Source organism: Heterodontus francisci, chromosome 21 (assembly GCF_036365525.1).
Source record: "Heterodontus francisci isolate sHetFra1 chromosome 21, sHetFra1.hap1, whole genome shotgun sequence".
Taxonomy (NCBI): Eukaryota; Metazoa; Chordata; class Chondrichthyes; order Heterodontiformes; family Heterodontidae; genus Heterodontus; species Heterodontus francisci.
The window spans coordinates 46,028,145-46,050,834 of NC_090391.1; the positions used below are offsets into that span (position 1 = coordinate 46,028,145).

The 22,690-nt window shown below is 45.3% G+C and overlaps 1 protein-coding gene across 1 annotated transcript; it reads left to right on the forward strand.

Annotated features, from left to right (window-relative positions):
* The first annotated feature begins 1,709 nt into the window (after positions 1 to 1,709).
* LOC137381112 (probable G-protein coupled receptor 139) lies at positions 1,710 to 3,146 on the forward strand. Its single transcript, XM_068053500.1, has 2 exons — positions 1,710 to 1,728; positions 2,236 to 3,146. The coding sequence occupies exons 1-2, from the start codon at positions 1,710 to 1,712 to the stop codon at positions 3,144 to 3,146; spliced, it is 930 nt and encodes a 309-aa protein (XP_067909601.1).
* Positions 3,147 to 22,690: the final 19,544 nt, after the last annotated feature.

Genomic DNA, 22,690 nt, shown 5'->3' on the forward strand with positions numbered 1-22,690 from the left:
TTAATAGGGCCCGAGACCATGTCCATCAAATTTCCCATCTTACTGCCTTCAGTCCATCCCCTCCCTTCCAGAACCAAGACAAGGTTTCCCTGTCCTCAACTTCCAACCTATCAAGCCTCCACATTCAACGCCTCATCCTCCAACATTTCTGCCACATCCAGCTCAGTCCATCAATACCGTATATGCTTCTCCCCTCCCTTTTCACCAGATCTTTGCGACCCCGTGTCGACTTCTCAAACACCCAACATCTGCTCACTTTTTAAGAGTACCCTTACTTGCAAGCACAGGGGCTGTAATACCTGCCCTCTCACCTCCTCCCGTTCCGATGCCTGAGGCCTCAGCCCCTTCTTCCAGGCGGTTTTCTTGCACTTATTCTAGCATAGAAACTGTATTCGGTGTTCTCAAAGGAGACCCCTATACATCGGAAAAGACGCAAACACAGATTGAGTGATTACTTTTCTGAACATCTCCGTTCAGTCCACATTCATAACCCTGAGCTTCCGGTCACTTGCCACGTAAATCTTTCCATCCCATTCCCGTTATGATCTTGCTATCCTCGACCTCGTAATACAGTCTACTGATTCTCACCGAGGAACAGCACCGGATTTTCTGATTAGGCATTTTATTGCCTGTCGGACCCAACACTGAGATTAAATGCTTCCACTGATAACCATCGCTCAAACATTCTCAGATGGCTTGTGCTTTTATGAAGGATGGCTATACCCGAGTCACTGGAAATGCAGGTTGTTTGGGGTTGCTGCTTGGGAAGGACTTCCCCTTCTGTAACAAAACTGGCAGGCTGATCCACACCACTGGGATCTACCCGCATCCGCCACCCCGCCTCCTCCAATTCCCTGTCACACTTCCGGGGCCATTGGAAGCATTTTTTAAAATAGATTTTTAATTCTCTCATCTTGCTCTGTTATTCTGTGTTTACAATTTACACCACATCTGGACCCATTCTCTGTTTCTTTAATTGTTCCATTTACCATGCACTATCATCCCTTTATCAATGAATCACCCCTGTCCTCCACCCATTTATAGACGTTTCCCACTTCTCTTTCTTTCCCTCAGACCCCACTTTTAAATGACTGTATAATTACTTGCAAACAGATTATCTCCAGTTTCTTCCATTTCTGAGGAAAACCGATCAGTTGAATGGGTAACGCTGTTTATTTCCCCACAGGCACTGTCTGGCGTGGTGAATGTTCTCAGTATTTTCCTATTTAATCAGTTTTACTGCTGTTTCAATGTTTTGTTTCCACGACAATGGTTAAGCCTGGATATCAACAGGGGTGTGAGGTATGTGGGAACAGGAGTTTCCGATTACTAACTCCACAGATGCCTCTTTTGTGCTTGTGGTATTCTCCTTGGTGAAATCAGCCAACTGATGGTCTTGGCTTCCAGTTGGTTATGAAGGAGTCTGGAGCAGATCTCATGACCAGAGCTGTCCAAATCCTTACCCCCGGTTCGGGGGTTCATTGTGCTACATTGGGGGATTGTCAAACACTAGATCTGCAGGAGGGGAAATTTCTAATCGCTGAGCTGCCAATTTCCTAGCCCAGAGAGGAGTCGGCTATTGTGCAGCATGGTCCGTGTAAAAGTAGGATCAGGGGAGTTGAAATTTCTGATCCTCAACACCAGGATGAGTCTGCAATGCTGGGGAATGGGCCTAGATAGGGCGAGGGAGATGTTTGGTACAAGACACAATGGAAGGTCCGGTCCCAGGTAGTGGGGTCTGATTTCTTGCTGGGCTGCATTCCCGCGGTTTATTGAATCCTGCGGTTGGACAGGTCCATCCTGCACATCAACCCATGCTGTGACTTATTCAATTCAGAGCGAGTAGCTTGATAACAGAGTGGCGGATGATTCTGATTGCTAATCTCGAGTGTCTTTCGATGTGGCTTGGGTTATAAACGGGAAAACCTGGCGGCCAGAGTTGCATATGTAAAACAGATTACATGAGAGACTTCCAGGATCATGAAAATATTTAAATTGCCAACCCTCCTCCTGGGAGCAGTTCTCTTTCCGTCCCCTGTCCCGACTCCATTAAACCCGGAAGTTGGCGGGTCAGAGCTACATAGGGATTAGTGTTGACATTTAAAAAAAAAGACATATGACTTGTTTCAATCCCACCTGTTTTTGTTGCTAATATCCTGCCCTTTCTGTTTTTGTCAGATGCAGAGAATGTTTGATCAGTAATTTCCAGTCACTTTTCCCTGCTCTCTCTTACAGTTAATTTACTGGCGATTGTGATCCTCTCCCAGGGAAATTGCGGCCTCTCCACCTGCACCACTCGATACCTGGCGGCCATGGCAATGACGGACCTACTCTTCATTATCACTGGGGTCATACTGTGGCGGGTTGCTTTTTATTATTTCCTGGGATCTATCTTGGTCACCACCCCTGTATGTATTGTTATCGCTGTCATGTTTCGTGCAGCTACCGAAGTTTCTGTCTGGTTCACAGTTACTTTCACCTTTGATCGATTTATTGCCATTTGTTGCCAGAAGCTGAAAACAAAATATTGCACCGAGAAAACTGCGGTTGTGGTTCTAGCAACAACCTCGATTCTGCTTTGCGTAAAAAATGTCCCCTTCTACTTTGCATATGAACCTTTATGGATAATCGACAATATGCCATGGTTCTGTGCTTTAAAGTCAAGCTATTATACTGATCCTGGATGGGTGGGACTTGACTGGTTTGATACGGTTTTAACCCCATTGCTCCCATTCGCTCTAATTATTTTGCTCAACGCGCTGACAGTAAGACACATTTTAGTGGCCAGTCGAGTCCGTAAGGCACTGAAGGGTCGGAGCAAGGGAGAGAATTGCAGTGACCCAGAGATGGAGAGCAGAAGAAAATCGATTATTTTACTTTTCACCATATCGGGCAGCTTTATGCTCCTCTGGTTGGTGGACGTTATACATTTCTTCTATTATATCATTACAGGATCAGATCCCCGGGATTACAGCGATTCAGAATATATGTTTCAAAGATTAAGTTATATGCTGCGGGCTTTCAGTTGCTGTACAAATACATTTATTTATGCAGTGACTCAATCCAAGTTCAGGGAGCAGATTAGGAATATGGTGAAATATCCAGTTACATCAATTATTCAATTAATGAATAAACTAAGCAACTGAGGGCAGCCCAGTGGCGGGTCCCATTTATTCCCTTCTATGAATGTACTATTGATCACCGAGGGGAAAAATGTGACCAACAGCTTTATAACACGAATACAACGACGGGGGATCGCACATGACAAAGAGCAGCAAGGTGACAGTCAAGAAGTGACAGACAGAAAATAGACTACCGCGGGCGGGTTTGCAACACACGACTTAAGAGTCACACCGTCCCCGGCAAGTCAGCCGGGGTAACAGCAGACAGAGTCTCTCATCCAGCTCCACTGGTTCTATTCTCAGTTCGTCACATCTACTTAGAAGGAAAAGCTTCTTAAAAATAAAATATGTTGGAAATCTTCCCGTGTAAGTTGATTATTAATTGTTTTATGTTTGGCGACACTTTTTTGAGTGCATCTCCCTCCCATTCCCTAGGCCGTTCATTGGCATCTCTCTCTCTGTCTTGTTATCCCCACCCCGTGAGTTAGATGGTGGTGTTGGCGGGTGTCCTTTGAGGATTCTCAAATTATGAGAATCAGTGAAGCAAGGAGCTCTAGGGGGTTGCAGGGATCGGAGGAGATTCCAAATATAAGGAGAGTTTAAGGGCATGGAGAAGTTTGTGGAGATAGGGAGAGTTGTAGGGAGTGGAGGACGTTAAAGAGATGTGGAGGGTTTTAGGAACCGGGTGAGGTTTATGGAGGATTGGAAGCGTTCGAGAAGGAGGAAGACTTGGGATGGTTGTGAGGGCTGGAGAGGTTAACAGAGATATGGTGGGTGGTAGGGTTGGAGCAGTTTACAGAGATAGACTGGAGGATGTTACAGACATGGGTGCGTTGCAGGGGGTGGGAAGGTCAGTATTGAGGGGCTGGAGGATTGTAGCGACTGGGCGGGTTTTAGAGGTTGGGAAGATTAGGGTGATGGGTGGCAAAGCCGTGGAGATATTCGAACACAGAGATGAATATTCTAAATTGAGATGCTTTTGGATCAGAATGTAATGTTGATCAGTGAACAATAAAGAAATGGATGAATTGTCCCTGCTCTGAGTTAGAATATTGGGTCACAGACAGTTGGATGAGCTGAGGTATATGGATGATGGAAAATGTGATGGTAGATGGAAAACATTGATTCCCTCCACCACCAAGCACAATGGATTCAATGTGTACAATCAACAAGATAATTTTTGTTCTTATTTATCGAATGAAAATGGCAGAGTTAAGCATCAACCTTCTCTTTTTCTGATGTTGAAGTTATTAGTACGCCATTTAGTGTGTAGATGGTACGGGTCTCGGCAATATGCAGCATTGCTCGCGTTTTTACACATAAGCAGAATGTCAAGGTGTGATGGTTGGATTATCTCTTGTTTTACATGGACATTGCCTAGTACTGAGGCCTCAGCGGCGGATGTAGGCTGCGCAAGGGCTCTGGCTTGTGCTGAGCCACTTTTGCAAGGTCTACTTTCACCGTGGTAGTTGAAAGCCTGCCATTTGACAGATAGAGTTTGTCACAAGGAACTTGTCAGTGATTTCCCATATTTGCCATTCCTTGATCCAAAGGATATCTGCTGGTAGATCTTGCTCAGGAATGTTGCTCCATATGAGGCGCCACGATGAATGGCGGCAGTCAGTGGATTCCAAATGTCATTATGGAGTGGTAACTGATGTGCAGCACGGATGATTTTAACCAGCTAGTGGCTTATCTTCAGTCAGCGAAAGTGTGGGCGAGTGATGTTTGTGAGAACAGGAAGCCAGGGGAGGCGTGTTGAGTGGAGGGTTCATTTATAATACACATTGCTGTATTCACATTTAATGATCATTTGAATTTGCGTGTCGTGACCTATGCCAGACAGGTGCATAGTACTTTGGTGCTGAGTTGTGGAGTGCTGAGGTAGCAGCGCCCCATGTCGATCCACCAAGTCTGCTGAATAGTTTGTTTCTTGTTTTGACCTTTGCTGCATTTTTTTCAGATGCTCACGGAAGAACACAGTCCTATCGAGAGTCATTTGCAAGTATATTGTTTGGGGATCATGCTTTAATCTCTGACCACCCATGAATATACATAAATTTTTACTGTACTGGCTTTGTGGATGTGGAATACACTGAATATGGTTTTCGGGGGATTAACATATGGACAACATGTGCTGCAGCAGCCTTTGTGTTCTCTTCGTTAAGGATCTGACATCTTCTATATTTTGGAACGGCAATGAATGTTGGCATATGTGTAGAACTGATTCAGCTGGACACGAGCACATGGCCAAGTCGTTTCAAGAATTCTGGTGCAATGTTGTCATATCCCGCCGCTTTGCGATATTCCAGGCCCATTAATGCTTTTTCCAGTTCTGCATTCTTGAAAAGGTGAGGACTGCATATTCTGCATGTTTTTGCTGTTGATTTTTCTCTGCTCATTGTAGCTGAAGTGTTTTGTTTTCATTACCAATAGTGACATCGCTACATGGAAAAGATGACTAGCAACATGGCTAATACAGGTGATTTAAGGGCTGTTCCAAGGCTGCAGATCAGGCTCCAGCACTACGAGGAGTGAAAGATATCGCTGCTGTCATTTCCTCCCATCTGTCGCGATGTGCAGCATTGAGAGACTCCATGAGGTGGTCTATTATATCAGGGTTACCAGATGATTTATATTCCTTTAGGAGTGCTGCACTCTCTGCTTCAAGGCATGGAATGTGGATGGATGGGTAGCTGCGAGGCATGGCTGTGCAAGCAGCTTTGAGAATGGCAACACTGAAATCCGTATATAATTGTTCCATAGGTATATTATTGATAGCTACATTTACAATGATGCCGTCCAAGGACTCGCTGCATTTTCCCATTCTGCTTTATGGAATTTCCATTACATCTTCCTTGCACTGTTGATGACTGGAGTGCAACGGTCAATGTAAATGAACGATGACCTGTGTTGATTATGTGGAAAGTCGCCCAGGACTAGGCACTGTGATGGTTGCGGGTGATCTTCAAGGGAACTGACAAGAGTATTTCCGACTCCATCTGGCTGGATGATAATTATCCCATTGACTGGGGTCCTGTCTTAGAATGAGGTCGTTTCTCGAGGCCTACTCCAGAAGTTGTTCACCAACTTTGTCTGGTGCTATGATACCCCAATCAGTGTGGGGGTGCTGTTGAAATCTCCCACTTTGATGGCTGGTTGAGGTAGTATTGGCAGAAGTTCCTTTTCCCAACTGGCACTTGCAGGCTCGTACACGTTTGCAATATGAAAACTGCACACCCGAATTGTGTCACAGAACTTGGTTGATGACAGGCCTACTGCATCGGCAATGTCAGATTGCAGATAGGTGGCGCGACCGTATTTAACATGAGGTGGGTGACGCAGTAGGTCAAAGTATTTGATGTAATAGCGGCTTGGTACTTCATTTCCAATATCTTTCTTTTGCAGGCAAATAATTTCAAAGGAATAGTCGGTGGCAGGACCTCCAATGATGTTTCACATGGCGGCTGAAAGAACCTCAACATTAAGATGTATGATTTGGAGTGCATGCCCTATTACTATGAAACCAGAAGGACTCATTCTTGCACCTGGTGGTCCTGGGGTGACTGGGATTCGGTAAGGGGACTCTATCCGTGTCCTTAAACTTTCTCCTGGAAATTAATCGGCCAGAGGTTAACACAGGGGTGCCTTGGTAATGACTGGGGGCGCAGCGGGAACGCTGATCTATTGTCCCCAATCTACAAGGTGCACTGCAGCAACACACCAAGGCTCCTTCGAAAGCACCTTCGAAACCCGCAAACTTTAACACCTAGAACAACAAAAGCAACAGATATATGGGAACACCACCACCCGCAAGTTCCCCTCGAAGCCACACACCATCCCGGATTGGAATTATATCGCCGTTCCTTCACTGTTGCTGGTTCATAAACCACATGGACTGCAGCGATGCAATAGTGCACCTCACCAACACCTTCTGAAGGGCAACTGTGGATAAATGACAGCCTAATCAGTGACACCCACAACCGTGAAAGAGTTATAACAAAGCAAAGGGTTTCAGCAGCAGATGAGATGAAGTGGAAGTGGAGACAAGCATTCTTCACCCACCTGCTCAGATTAAGTGGCACTGTCAGATCGAGATCTATATTACCCCATTCATAAGCCAGATGTACTGACACTGAAAATATATTGTAGGACATATCAGCCCAACCCAGCAGGGCCTTTCAATGACACTTTCAAAACAAATATTTGTTGTCTATTTCCAATGTCTGTTCACTGTATAGATTAATTCGCAGGATGTTGGTGCCACTGGCAAGGCAAGTATTGACTTTTTCTGTTTAATTAGCCCTTGACAATGTGGGTCTATGCTCTCTTGTACTAATTGCTACCCGTCTGGCGAAGGAGCTTCCAAAGTTGATGTTATTGAGGGAGTACCAGTGCGTTGCTCATTTGTGCTCATGGACGAAGAGCCTGTAAAGACCCTTGTCAATTTTCACAGGTGAAGACTTGGCCACTTGAATAAGAGAATACAAGGAAGAAATGATCAGAAATTAAAGTGACATATTTGTTAATATCTATTTGAAACGAACACAACAATCTATTGGTTGCAGTTGGGTGGCTACTAGCACCTCTGGTGCTGTTGGAGGAGAAAACTAATTTAGTTCACTCTGGGGTCCTCGCAGATCCTCCGTGTCAACAATGGAGGCCCACTCGGACTCGTTGCTAACAGCAGTAGCATCTTTATGAGGGGCATATACGAAACAAAAAAAAAGAAAGAAAATTCAGCAGCTTAACTTCCAAACGAGATAGGATTAAAACACTGGTCTTTCCCAATGAAAGAAATGGAATTGATGGCTATAATACCATAAATCCTTTTTAGGGGGAATTATGTAGCCCATGTTTGACTCTTTTAACCCAAATCCCCCTCAAGGTGATATTTGGCCAAAGGGGAATAATGTGGCGCCCCTCTCACTTCTTCTCTCTCCCTGCTCCTCTCACTTTCTCTCCATAACCCTGCATGCGTCACTTGTTCTCGCTCCCTCACACTTTCAATGTTTCTCTCCCTGGCCCTCTCACTTTTTTTTCTGCGCACGTCACTCTGATTGTACACTACCTGCCACTCTCTCTTTGACTCTCCCTGCGCACCCTTAACCATTTACCCTCTCCATCTGCCAAATTCTCTCGATGCGTGTCACTCACATTTTCTCTCCCTGCCACTTTCACGTTCTCTCTCTCGCTTCACCCCTTATTTCTCTCCCCCCTGTTCCTCTCACGTTCTCTCTCTCTCTCTCCCTGCCCCTCTCACTTTCTCTCTCTGCACCTCTCATTTTCTCCCTATCCACACCATTCTCACATGCATCCGCCCGCCCCTCTCACTTCAACTTGTTTTACCTTCTTTTTCAAATACAGGAATCACATCAGCTGTCATCACTCCTCTGGAGCTATTCTCTATTCTGATGATTGGTAAAGAACATATAATCGTGCCTTTGCTATCTCATCCCTATCTTTTCCGTAGGTGTGGATGAAAATCATCTGAAGCAGTGCATTTCCCACTCTTTGATTTCTCTCCAATATCTCCACAACTTTTGCAGAAAATAGCTTGAAGTACTTGTTGAGTTTATTCGCTAATATCTGACTGTTAAAACCTTTCCTCAGAGATGTCTTTCCCTTCTTCAGACTCTGCCCACTGTCTGATTCAGCCCTGACTTTCCCACAACATATCAGACTTCCTTCTTTCTGTGTTCAGAGATGCGCTGCAGAAATCCATGTACATTTCTGCACCTGTCAGTCTGCGCCTCTCTGTTCCAAAGGCCAATCAACCCAAGTCATATTACTGACAGATAAGTGCCTGTGCTGATACCATTTTCTCCTTTAGCCCTGAACTGGAAAATCTCATCAAATTTTCTTTTGATCCCCCTTCCCTCGCCCTATTCGTCCTCTCATTGTCCGTCTCTGACACATCACTTCCCTTCCTCGACGTCTGCACCGCCATTTCAGGGGATTGGAGATCCACCAATATCTATTTCAACCCCACCGACCCCTGCAGTTTCTTTGATTATACTTCCTCCGACCCCACTATCTGGAATGACTCTGTTCCATTCTCCCAGTTACTTCACCTCTGTCCCATCTGTTCCCATGACGCTACCTTCCACACCTGTGCTTCTGAAATGTTTTCAGTATTCCACAGTCTGGATTCCACTCCACTGTGTTTAACAGGGCCCTTGACCATGTCCAGCCCATTTCGCGCATTACTGTCTTCACTTCATTCCCTTCCCGTGTCCTTGCTTTGCACCTCACCAGCCCCCACATTCAACGCACCATCCTCCAACATTTCTGCCATGTCCAGCTAAGTCCACCACAAACGGTATATTCTGCTTCCTTTCCCATCCCCACGCTCATGGAGAAATTGTGGTCCACTCTTCCATTACCAGCAATATCCACTCCCTTTCCGAGATCACCTTTCCATGCAAGCACAAGAGATGTAACAGCTACTATTTCACCTCCTCCCTTCCCACAGTCCAAACACCAAAACACTCCTTCCAGGTGACTGTGATATGCTTGCACTTCTTACAATATTGTAACTGTATGTTCTGCTCACGATGCAATCTCCTGGACATTGAGTGAGGAACAAACTCAGATTGGAAGATTGTTTTGTTGAACATATCCATTAATTGTACATGCGTTTCTGGTCACATGTAATTTTAATTCTGAATTTAACTCTCATTCTGTCAGTTCTATGCTCAACCTCCTATATTCTTCCATTGAAACTCAATGATGAACAGTGCCTACCGCTCTCTCTTTGAATCTCTCTGCGTACCCTATCACTTTTAATCTCTCTATTTGTCCCTCTCACATTATATCTGTGCGTGTCCCTCACACCTACTTTCTCTCCCTGCTCCTCCCACATTCCCTGTCTCCATGCGGCTCTCACTATGTCTCTCCCTGTCCTTTGCACTTTCTCTCTGTCTGTCCCTTTTACTTTCTCTCTCTCTCCACGCCACTCTAACTTGCACTCTACCTGCTCCTCTCAAATTGATTCGCTCTGTAGCCCCTCAAATTAATAAGGCACTCAAACGAATACAGCCCCTGAAATAATGAAGACTCTCAAGCTTGCTCTCCATTCTGTTGTTTGTCCCCTAACATTACTTGCACTAAGATTATTCACGAGTCTGCGTGTGGTATCTTACAGAAGATCTTTCGATAGTCCAAGTATGATAAGTCTGCATCATTAGTTTTAACTCCGATTTCTGATATTATCCAATAATGTAATATGGCTTTTCCATTTGGAATTAATGCTGACTGTTCATTAACATATTACCTTTGTCTAAATGTTTATTCTTTTCTGTTGCATCTTTCAATAAGAATTGTTTTATAACTGAATCATTGTAGCGCAGAAAGAGGCCAAACAGCTCTTCATATCCGAAACAACAACTCTCTCAGTTCCATTCCCCGCCTTCTCCCCATAAACCTACACATTCTTTCTTTGCATATAACTGTCTAATCCCCTTTTGAATACTTCAATTGAACCTGCCTCACCACACTGTCAGGCAGCGCATTACAGACCTTAACCACTCACTGAGTCTTTCCTCATGTCGATTTGTTTCTCTTCGCAAATAATTTAAATCTGTGCACTCCCAATCCCGATCCTTTCACGAGTGGAAACAGTTTCTCTCAATCTAATCTGTCCAGAATCCTCACGATCTTGAATACCTCTATCAAATAAACTCTCAGCCTTCTCTTTTCCAAGGAAAACAGTCCTAACTTCTCCAATCTATCTTATCTGAAATTTCTCATCCCTGGAACCACTCTCGTGAATCTTTCCTGTATGCTCTCTAATGCCCTCACGTATTTCTTCAAGTGTGCGCCCAGAACTGGAGGCAATGCCCACAGCTGAGGCCGAGCTAGTGTCTTATACAAGTTCAATATCACTTCCTTGCTCTTGTTCTCTATACCCCTACTAATTAAGCCCAAGTTGCTGTATGCCTAATGCTCTCCTAACCTGTCCGGACACCTTCAAGACATATGCACATATGCAGCTAGGTTCCCCTGCTCCTTCACCCGCTTTAGAATTGTACCCTTTACTCTGCATTGTATCTCCTCATTCTTCTGACCAAATTCCTACCTACTTCCACCAACTTGTCCATGTTCTTTTGAAGTTCTACACTGTCCTCCTCACAGGTCACAATGCTTCCAAGTTCCGCATGATCTGCAAACTTTGAAATTGCGCCCTGTGCACCAAAGTCTAGACCATTAATATGTATCAAAGAAAAAAGGCTCCCAACACTGATTCCTGAGAAAAACAAATTCAAAGCTTCCTCCAGACCGGAAAACATCAATCGAGCACTACACTTTGCTTCCTGTCACTTGACCAATTTCATATCCATGTTGCTACCGTCCCTTTTATTCCAAAAGCTCCATGTTTGCTCACAGGTCTTTTGTGCAGCATTGTATCAAACGCCTTTGGGAAGTCCATGCACACCACATCAACAGCATTGCCTTCATCAATTGTCTCTGTTACCTTCTAAGAAAAACTCTAGCAAGTTAGCTGAACATGATTTTCCATTAAGAAATACATGCTGGCTTTCCTTAATTAACTCACGTTTGTGCATGTGACTATAGATGTTGTCCATATGTTTTTCTAGAAGTTTTCCCACCATCCCTTTGTCACTGAATCACTCCTGTCCCCCACCCAAGAACAACACTTTCCCATTTCCCTTTCTTTACCCCATACCCCACTTTTAAATGGCTGCATAATTGTTTGAAAAATAGGCAATTTCCAGTATCGTCCAGTTCTGGGGAAAAGCGAAGACTTGAAACGTTAACACTGTTTCTTTCTCCACAGACACTGCCTGACGTGCTGAATATTTTCAGTATGTTCCTATTTAATCAGCTTTGCAGTTGCTTTAGTGTTTTGTTTTCATGATAATGCTTAAGCTTGGATATCAAAAGGGGTGTGAGAAAGGTGGTAACTGGATTTCCAGATTTCTAACTCCATAGTCTGCTTCTTTAATGTTGTGGGGTTTCCCCACCGTGACATCAGCCAATTGATGGGCTTGGCTTACAGTTGTGCAGGGAGGAGTCTGCAGCAGACGTCAGGACCAGGGCTGTCCAAAACATGACCCCGGGTAGGGGGTTCAATGTATGATTTTGGGGGGGAGGGGGTGACCAAGCACCAACTCTGCAGTAGGTGAGATTTATGATCGTTGAGCTGTCAATCACCTCGCCTAAAGAGGAGTCGCCTATTGCGTAGCATGATCCGTGAATGGGGAGGTGCAAGGGGAGGGAGAGTTGATATTTCTGATCCTCAACACGGGGGATGGGTCTGCAACGCAGGAGCGTGGTCCCAGATAGGACGAGGGACACGATGGAAGTTCCGGTCCCGGGTCGTGGGATCTGATTCCGTGCTGGGCTCCAATCTCGAGGGGACTTCAAACCGTGGTAGTGGGTAGGGGTGGGGGGGACGGGGGAGGGGGGCGTGGTCTATCCTGCACTTCAACCGATTCTATGTGTGATTCAATATAGAGGGACCAGCTTGATCCCACAGCGGGGGATGTTTCTGATTGCCAATCTCGGTGTCTTTCAACGTGGCTTGGGTTATGAACGGGGAAATTTGGCGGCCAGAGTTACATACGTAAAACAGATTAATTCAGAGACTTCCAGGATTATTAAAATATTTAAATTGCCAACCTGCCATTTGAGAGCAGTTCTCTTCCCGTCCGCTGCCCCGACCCCATTAAACACGGAAGTTGGTGGATCAGAAATACATTGGGATCAGTGTTGCTTCCATAGCAGCTGCTTTTGGTGCCAATATCGTTCCCTTATTGTCTTTGTCAGATGTAGGGAATGTTTGATCAGTAATCTCCAGTCTCTTTTCCATTCTCTCTCTTACAGTTAATTTACTGGCGATTGTGATCCTCTCCCAGGGAAACTGTGGCCTCACCACCTGCACCACTCGATACCTGGTGGCCATGGCAATGACGGACCTACTCTTCATTATCACTGGGGTCTTACTGTGGAGGATCACTTTTTATTATTTCCTGGGTTCTTTCTTGGTCATCACCCCTGTATGTATTGTAACCGCTGTCATATTTCGTGCAGCCACAGAGTTTTCTGTCTGGTTCACTGTCGCTTTCACCTTTGATCGATTTATGGCCATTTGTCGCCAGAAGCTGAAAAGAAAATATTGCACTGAGAAAACTGCGGTTGCGGTTCTAACAACAACCTCGATTCTGCTTTGTGTAAAAAACGTCCCCTTCTACTTTGCATATGAACCTTAATGGATAATCGACAATATACCATGGTTCTGTGCTTTAAAGTCAAACTATTATACTGATCCTGGATGGGTGGGACTTGACTGTTTTGATACGCTTTTAACCCCATTGCTCCAATTCGCTTTAATTCTGTTGCTCAACGCTCTGACAGTCAGACACATTTTAGTGGCCAGTTGAATCCGTAAGGGACTGAGAGGTCAGAGCAAGGGAGTTAATTGCAGTGATCCAGAGATGGATAGTAGAAGAAAATCTGTTATTTTACTTTTCACCATATCTGGCAGCTTCATGCTCCTCTGGTTGGTGTATGTTATACAATTCTTATATTATATCATTTCAGGATCAGAACCCGGGGATTACAACGATTCTGAATATATGTTCAAAAGATTTGGATATATGCTGCGGACGTTGAGCTGCTGCACAAATACATTTATTTATGTCGTGACTCATTCCAAGTTCAGGGAGCAGTTCTGGATCGCGGTGAAATATCCATTTACATCAATTATTCAATTTATGAATAAGCTAAGCAACTGAGAGCATCCGGGGGAACAGCAGACAGAATCTCTCCTCAAACTTCACTGGTTCCATTCTTAGTTCCTCACATCTGCTCAGAAGGAAAAGCTTCTTAAAAATAAAAGATTTTGGAAATCATCCTGTGTGAGTTTATTGTTTATTCTTCTATGTTTGGCAACACATTTTTGAGTGCATCTCCCTTCCATTCCCCAGTCTGCTCACTACCATCTCTCTCTCTCTCTATTTCTCTTGTCATCACCACCCCGTGATTTAGATAGTGGATTTTCCGGGGGTTCTTTGAGAATTAAGAATTAGATAAGCACAGAGATCTCGTAGGGGTGTCGAGACCGGAAGAGTTTCCAGATATAAGGAGAGTTGCTGGGGCTGGCGGAGGTTGCGGAGATAGGGAGAGTTATAGGGGTTCGAGGACGTTACAGAGAAATGGAGGATTTAGGAGCTGGGAAAGGTTTCTGTGATATAGAGGATTAGAAGCGTTCGAAAGGCGGAAGAGTTAGGGATGGTTGCAAAGGCTGAGGTGTTGATAGAGATATGGTGGGATGTAGGGTTGGAGCAGGTCACAGAGGCAGGATGTTTTGCAGCGCTGGAGGATGTTACAGATATGTTGGCGTTGTGGGGATTGGGGAGGCCACTGTGGAAATAAGTCATCTCAGGCTCCGGACATCACCACAGGGGTTACTCAGGGTCGTGTCCTTGGCCTAACCATATTCAGCTGCTTTATCAATGACCTTCCCTCCATCATAAGGGCAGAAGTGGAGATGTTCGCTGCTGATTGCGCATTGTTCAGCACTATTTGTGATTCCTCAGATACTGCAGCAGTCCGTGTCCATCTGCAATAAGACCTGTACATTTTTCAGCCTTGGGCTAATAAGTGGTAAGTTACATTTGCGCCACACAATTGCCAGGCAATATACATTTCAAAGAAAAGATAATCCAAGCATCGCCCGTTGACATTCAATGGCATGACCATCGCTGAATCCCCCACTACCAACACCCTGGGATTACCATCAAACAGATGGAACTGGACCAGCCACATAACCACTGTGACTATAAGAGCAGGTCACAGGCTAGGAATTCAGCAGCAGGTAACTCAGCTCATGTTTCCCCAAAGCCTGTCCACCATCGACAAGGCAGAAGTCAGGAGTGTGATCGAGTATTCCCCACTTGCCTAGTTGAGGACATCTCCAACAACACTCAAGAAGCTTGACACCATCCAGGACAGACAGCCCATTGGATTGCGAACCCATCCACCACCTTCAGCATTCATTCCCTCCACCAAAAACGCACAATGGATTCAATGAGTACAATCAATAAGATTAACTTTATTATTATTTATGGAATGAAAATACCCAGAGTCAAGCAATAGCCTCATCGTTTTCTGATGTTGAAGTTATTAGTCCCCCATTTAGTCTGTAGATGTACAGGTCATGGTATTGTGCAGCATTGCTCGAGTTTTTCCACAGAGCAGAAGGTATTTGCACTGAGGCCTCAGCGGTAGACGGTGGATGTGCAAGGCTTATGCTGAACGTGTTGAGCAAGGACCACTGTCGCAGTGGTAGTTAAAAGCCGGCCATTTGCCAGGTAGGGTTTGTCACAAGGAACTTGTTAGTGACTTCCCATGTTTCACATTCCTTGATAAAAAGGATAGCGGCTGGTAGATCTTGTTCAGGAAGGTTTTTGTTTCAATACGAGAAGCATAACAGGTAGGGCAGATGAACTTAGAGCTTGTATTAGTACTTGGAAATATGATGTTGTTGCTATTATAGAGACTTGGTTGTGGGAAGGGCAGGATTGGCAGCTAAATGTTCCAGGCTTTAGAAGCTTCAGGCGGGATAGAGGGGGGTGTAAAAGGGGAGGGGGAGTTGCATTACTGGTTAAGGAGAATATCACAGCTGTACTGCGGGAGGACACCTCAGAGGCGTCATGCAGCGAGGCAATATGGGTGGAGCTCAGGAATAGAAAGGGTGCAGTCACGATGTTGGGGGTTTACTACAGGCCTCCCAACAGCCTGCGGGAGGTAGAGGAGCAGATATGTAGACAGATTTTCGAAAGATATAAAGGTAACAGGGTTGTCGTGGTGGGTGATTATAACTTCCCCAATATTGACTGGGACTCACTTAATGCTAGGGGCTTGGATGGGGCAGAATTTGTGAGGAGCATCCAGGAGGGCTTCTTGGAACAGTATGTAGATATTCCAACTAGGGATGGGGACATTCTGGACCTGGTATTGGGGAATGAGCCCAGCCAGGTGGTCGATGTTTCAGTGGGGGAGCATTTCGGGAGCAGTAACCATAATTCCAAAAGTTTTAAAGTACTTGTGGATAAGGATAAGAGTAGTCCTCAGGTGAAGGTGCTAAATTGGGGGAAGGCTAATTATAACAATATTAGGCAGGAACTGAAGAATTTAGATTGGGGGCGGCTGTTTGAGTGCAAATCAACATCAGACATGTGGGAGTCTTGCAAACGTCAGCTGGTTAGAATCCAGTACCAGCATGTTCCTGTGAGGAAGAAAGACAAGTTTGGCAAGTTTCGGGAAGCTTGGATAACACGGGATATTATGAGCCTAGTCAAAAAGAAAAAGGAAGCATTTGTAAGGGCTGGAAGGCTAGGAACAGATGAAGGACTTGAGGAATATAAAGACAGTAGGAAGGAACTTAAGCAAGGAGTTAGGAGGGCTAAAAGGGGTCATGAAAAGTCATTGGCAAACAGGATTAAGGAAAATCCCAAGGCTTTTTATACATCTATAAAGAGCAAGTGGGTAACCAGGGAAAGGGTTGGCCCACTCAAGGACATAGATGGGGATCTATGCGTGGAGCCAGAGGAAATGGGTGAGGTGCTAAATGAGCACTTTGCATCAGTATTCACCAAGGAGAAGGACTTGGTGGATGATGAGCTTAGGGAAGGGAGTGCAGATAGTCTCAGTCATCTCATTATTAAAAAGGAGGTGGTGTTGGGTGTCTTGCAAAGCATTAAGGTAGATATGTCCCCAGGGCCTGATGGAATCTACCCTAGAATACTGACTGAAACAAGGGAAGAAATTGCTGGGGCCTTGACAGAAATCTTTGCATCCTCATTGACTACAGGTGAGGTCCCAGTGGACTGGAGAATAGCCAATGTTGTTCCTTTGTTTAAGAAAGGTGGCAAGGATAATCCAGGAAATTATAGTCCCCTGAGCCTTACGTCAGTGGTAGGGAAACTACCAGGGAGGTTTCTTCGGGACAGGATTTACACCCATTTGGAAACAAACGAACTTATTAGCGAGCGACAGCATGGTTTTGTGAGGGGGAGGTCGTGTCTTACTAATTTGATTGTGTTTTTGAGGAAGTGACGAAGATGACTGATGAGGGAAGGGCGGTGGATGTTGTCTATATGGACTTTAGTAAAGCTTTTGACAAGGTCCCGCATGGCAGACTGGTGCAAAAGGTGAAGTCACACGGGATCAGAGGTGAGCTGGCAAGATGGATACAGAACTGGCTCGGTCACAGAAGACAGAGGGTAACAGTGGCTGGGCGTTTTTCTGAATGGAGGGATGTGAAGAGTGGTGTTCTGCAGGGATCAGCGCTGGGACCTTTGTTGTTTGTAGTATATATAAATGATTTGGAGGAAAATATAGCTGGTCTGAGTAGTAATTTTGTGGACGACACAAAGGTTGGTGCAGTTGCGGATAATGATGAGGATTGTCAGAGAATACAGCAGGATATAGATCGGTTGGAGGCTTGGGCGGAGAAATGGCAGATGGAGTTTAATCTGGACAGATGTGAGGTAATGCATTTTGGAAGTTCTAATGCAGGTGAGAGGTGTACAGTAAATGGCAGAACCCTTAGGAGTATTGACAAGCAGAGAGATCTGGGCGTACAGGTCCACAGGTCACTGAAAGTGGCAACGCAGGTGGATAAGTTAGTAAAGAAGGCATTCGGCATGCTTACCTTCATCGGTCGGGGCATAGAGTATAAAAATTGACAAGCATGTTGAAGCTGTACAGAACCTTAGTTAGCACACACTTAGAATATTGCGTGCAATTATGGTTGCCACACTACCAGAAGGATGTGGAGGCTTTGGAGAGGGTACCGAGGAGATTTACCAGGATGTTACCTGGTCTGGAGGGCATTAGCTATGAGGAGAGGTTGGAAAATCTCGGATTGTTTTCACTGGAACGACGGAGGTGGAGGGGCGACATGATAGAGGTTTACAACGTTATGAGCGGCATGGACAGAGTGGATCGTCAGAAGCTTTTTTCCAGGGTGCAAGAGTCAGTTACTAGGGGACATAGGTTTAAGGTGCGAGGGGCAAGGTTTAGAGGGGATGTTCATGTATTTGTCATGATGCCTCTTAAACGAAATTATCGTACCTGCTTCCACCTCCCCCGGCAGCAAGTTCCATACACTCACCACCCTCTGTGTAAAGAACTTGCCTCGCACATCCCTTCTAAACTTTGCCCCTCTCACCCTAAACCTATGTCTTCTAGTAACTGACTCTTCCACCCTGGGAAAAAGCTTCTGACTATCCACTCTGTCCATGCCGCTCATAACTTTGTAAACCTCTATCATGTCGCCCCTCCACCTCCGTCGTTCCAGTGAAACAATCCGAGTTTATCCAACCTCTCCGCATAGCTAATGCCCTCCAGACTAGTCAACATGCTGGTAAACCTCTTCTGTACCCTCTCCAAAGCCCCCACGTCCTTCTGGTAGTGTGGTGACCTGAATTGCACGCAATATTCATAGTGTGGCCTAACTAAAGTTCTGTACAGCTGCAAGATGACTTGCCAATTTTTATACTCTATGCCCCGACCGATGATGGCAAGCATGCCGTATTCCTTCTTGACTACCTTATCCACCAGCGTTGCTACTTTCAATGACCTGTGAACCTGTACGCCCAGATCTCTCTGCCTGTCAATATCTAAGGGTTCTGCCATTTACTATATACTTCCCACCTGCATTAGATCTTCCAAAATGCATTACCTTACATTTGTCCGGATTAAGCTCCATCTGCCATTTTTCCGCCCAACTCTCCAACCGATCTGTATCCTGCTGTATCCTCTGACAATCCTCATCACTATCTGCAACTTCACCAACCTTTGTGTCGTCCTCAAACTTACTATTCAGACCAGCTATATTTTCCTCCAAATCATTTATATATATTACAAAGAGCAAAGGTCCCAGCACTGATCCCGGTGGAACACGACTGGTCACATCCCTCCACTCAGAAAAGCACCCTTCCACTGCTACCCTCTGTCTTCTATGACAGAGCCAGTTCTGTATCCATCTTGCCAGTTCACATCTGATCCCGTGAGACTTCACCTTTTGTACCAGTCTGCCATGAGAGACCTTGTCAAAGGCTTTACTTAAGTCCATGTAGATAACATCCACTGCCCTTTATTAATCAATCATCTTTGTCACTTCCTCAACAAACTCAATCAAATTAGTGAGACACGACCTCCCCTTCACAAAACCATGCTGCCTCTCGCTAATAAGCTTGTTTGTTTCCAAACGGGAGTAAATCCTGTCCCGAAAAATCCTCTCTAATAATTTCCCTACCACTGACGTAAGGCTCAGGGGCCTATAATTTCCTGAATTATCCTTGCTACCCTTCTTAAACAAAGGAACAACATTGGCTATTCTCCAGTCCTCTGGGACCTCACCTGTAGCCAATGAGGATGCAAATATTTCTGTCAAGGCCCCAGAAATTCCTTCCCTTACCATTTCTGTTTCCTGGAATCTAATCTGCTGGTGGAACAGTTGCTTACCCAGGTTCGCCTGGGTAATTATGGGGGCACATCGTGAAATCTTATCTATTGTCCACCATCTACAATATGCTCTGAGCAACTCACCAAGGCTCCTTCCAAAGCGCCTTCCAAACACAGAACGTCTACCACGGAGAATAACAAGGGCTGCAGATTAATGGGAACACTACCACCCGAAAATTCTCTTCCAAGTCACACACCCGACTTGGAATAATATCGCCTTTCCTTCACTCTCGCTGGTTCATAATCTTGCAAATCCCTCCCGAACAACACTGTGGGTGTTCATACATCACATGGCCTGCAGCAGTTCAAGAGTGCAGCTCAGCAACACCTTCTCAAGGGCAATGTGGATGGACAACAAATGCTAGCCTATTCAGTGACGCCCGCATCCATGAACTTTTTTTTTTGAAAGCAAAGGCATGGATTAGGGTATCAGCAGTAGATGAGCTGAAGCAGGAGTGGAGATGTGTATCATTCACCCACCTGCTCAAATTCAGTGTCACTGTCAGATCAAATGCTATATTACGCCTTTCATAAGCCACACTAACGTGCTCACTGACACTTAATACATTTCGTAGGACTTATCATCCCAGCTGAGCTGGTTCTTTCAATCACACTGAAAAATATATCTGTTGTCTATTGCGAATAGCTGTTCACTGTATAGATTAATTCGCGGGATGTTGGTGCCACTGGCAAGGCAAGCATTGATTTCCCATTTGTAATTATCCCTTGCCATGGTGGATCTGGCCTCTCTTGAACCAGTTGCTGTTGTTCTGGCGAAGGAATTTCCAAATTTGATGCGATTCAGGGAGTACAAGGACGTTGCTCATTTGTGCAGACTTGCATGCACGAAGAGTCTGCGAAGACCCCTTGTGTGTATTCATAGATGAACACTGGGCCACCTGACTGAGGGAATACAAGGAAGCAATTACCAGAAATTAAAGTGACATATCTGTTAATATGTTTTTGAATGGAACAAAACAATCTGATTGCTGCAGTTGGCTAGCTACAAGCCCCCTCTGGTGCTGTTGGAGGGGAGAGCTAATATAGTTCACTCTTGTGTCCTCGCAGATCCTCCGTATCAGCAATGGAGGCCCAGTCGGTCTCGTTGCCCTCAGCTGCCGCCATCATTGTGAGGGGCACATGCAAAAAGAAAATTCAGCAGCTTAACTTGCAAACGAGACGGGATTAAAACACTGACCTTTCCCAATGAAAGAAAGAGAATTGATGCTTTTACTACCATGAAGACTTTTCAGGGGTCATTATATCGCCCACGATTGACACCAACCCAAAATCCCATCAGGCAGATATTCGGCCATCGGGGAATAATGTGGCACCCCTCTTACTTTGTCTCTCTAGCTGCCCTCTCAATTTCCCTGCACCTGTCACTTTCCCTCACTCTCCCTGCACCTGTCATTTTCCCTCACTTCCCTGCACCTGTCACTTTCCCTCACTTCCATGCACCTGTCACTTTCCCTCACTCTCCCTGCACCTGTCACTTTCCCTCACTTCCCTGCACCTATCACTTTCTATCACTTCCCTGCACCTGTCACTTTCCCTCACATTGCCTTCACCTGTCACTTTCTCTCGCTCTCCCAGCACCTGTCACTTTCTCTCGCTCCCTCACCATCTCACTGTCTCTGTCTCTAGAAGCTCTCTCGCTGTCTCCCTGAACTTCTCTATTTTTCTCTCATAGCCCCTCTCATTTCCTCTCTGTCTGATGCTCTCACTTTCTCTCTCTCCACGGCACTCTGACTTGCACTCTGCATGCCACTCGTACTTTGACTGTCCCTGTGTTTCCTATTAATTTTACTCTCTCCATCTGTTCCTGTCATATTCTCTCTCTCTATCTGATGCTCTCATGTCCTCTCTCTCCCTGCTCCTCCCACTTTCTCTGTCTTCCTGCTCCTCCCACTTTTTATCTCTCCCTGCTCCACCCACTTTCTCCCTCTTTCCCTTTGCCCCTCACTTTCTCTCACCACCTGCCTCTCTGATGTTCTCGCTGTCTGCTCCCTCATTTTCTCTCTGTTCACACCCATCTCACTTGCACTCTTCCTGCCCCTCTCACTTCAACTTGCTCTACCTTCTGCTTCAACTACAGGACTCACATCAGCTGTCATCTGTCTTCTGGAGCTGTTCCCGATTCTGATGATTATTAAAGAACGTACAATCGTGCCTCTGTTATCTCTTCCCTATCTTTTTAGGTATGTAATCTATCTGAAGCAAAGAAGTTCCACACTCTTCGATCTCTCCCGAATATCTCCAAACGTTTCCATACAATGGCTTGGATGTTTGTCAAATTTATTCGCTCAGATTGTTAATACCTCTCCTCAGAGATGTCTTTCCCTTCTTCAACCTCTGACTCCGCATCCACTGCCTGATTCAGCACTGACTTTGCCACATCATATGAGACTTCCTTCCTTCTGTGCTCGGCGATGCGCTCCAGAATTTCATTTACATTTCTGTACCTGTCAGTCTGACCCTCTCTGCTCCAAAGGCCAATAAACCCAAGCCGTGTTTAAATTTATACTGGTTGGGAGTTTACATGACATACAGCATGAGACCATTCCCCAGCACCTTTGCCTCCACCATCTCCTGCTGGTACATTCAGAACCCCATTTCAAATTGATTTATTTTGTTTTTATCTTATTCCAATCCGGCTGGATCTCCTCTCTTCCTCACCGACTCTGGTCTGGGAAAGAAAACTCTTGCAGCATCCAGTCACACTTTGGGACATTGGGATATTCCACATCCATATGGTGTAGCTATGGGAACCCGTTTGGATCCAACTATGCCTACTTTATGTAAAATACGTGGAACATTCTTTTTTATCATCCTACTCAGGATCTCTCCTTATTTTTCTAACTGTCACATAAGTGACTGTGCTGGTTCAATTTTCTTCCTGAGCCTTTAACTAGACAGTTTCAGCAACTTTGTTTTCAGTTCCCCCTTCTCCCGTCCGATTTGTCTTCTCATTGTCCGTCTCTGACAATTCACTTCCTGTCCTCGACAGCTGAACCACAATTTGAGTGGATTGGCTGACCACCAATATTTATTTTAATCCCACCGAT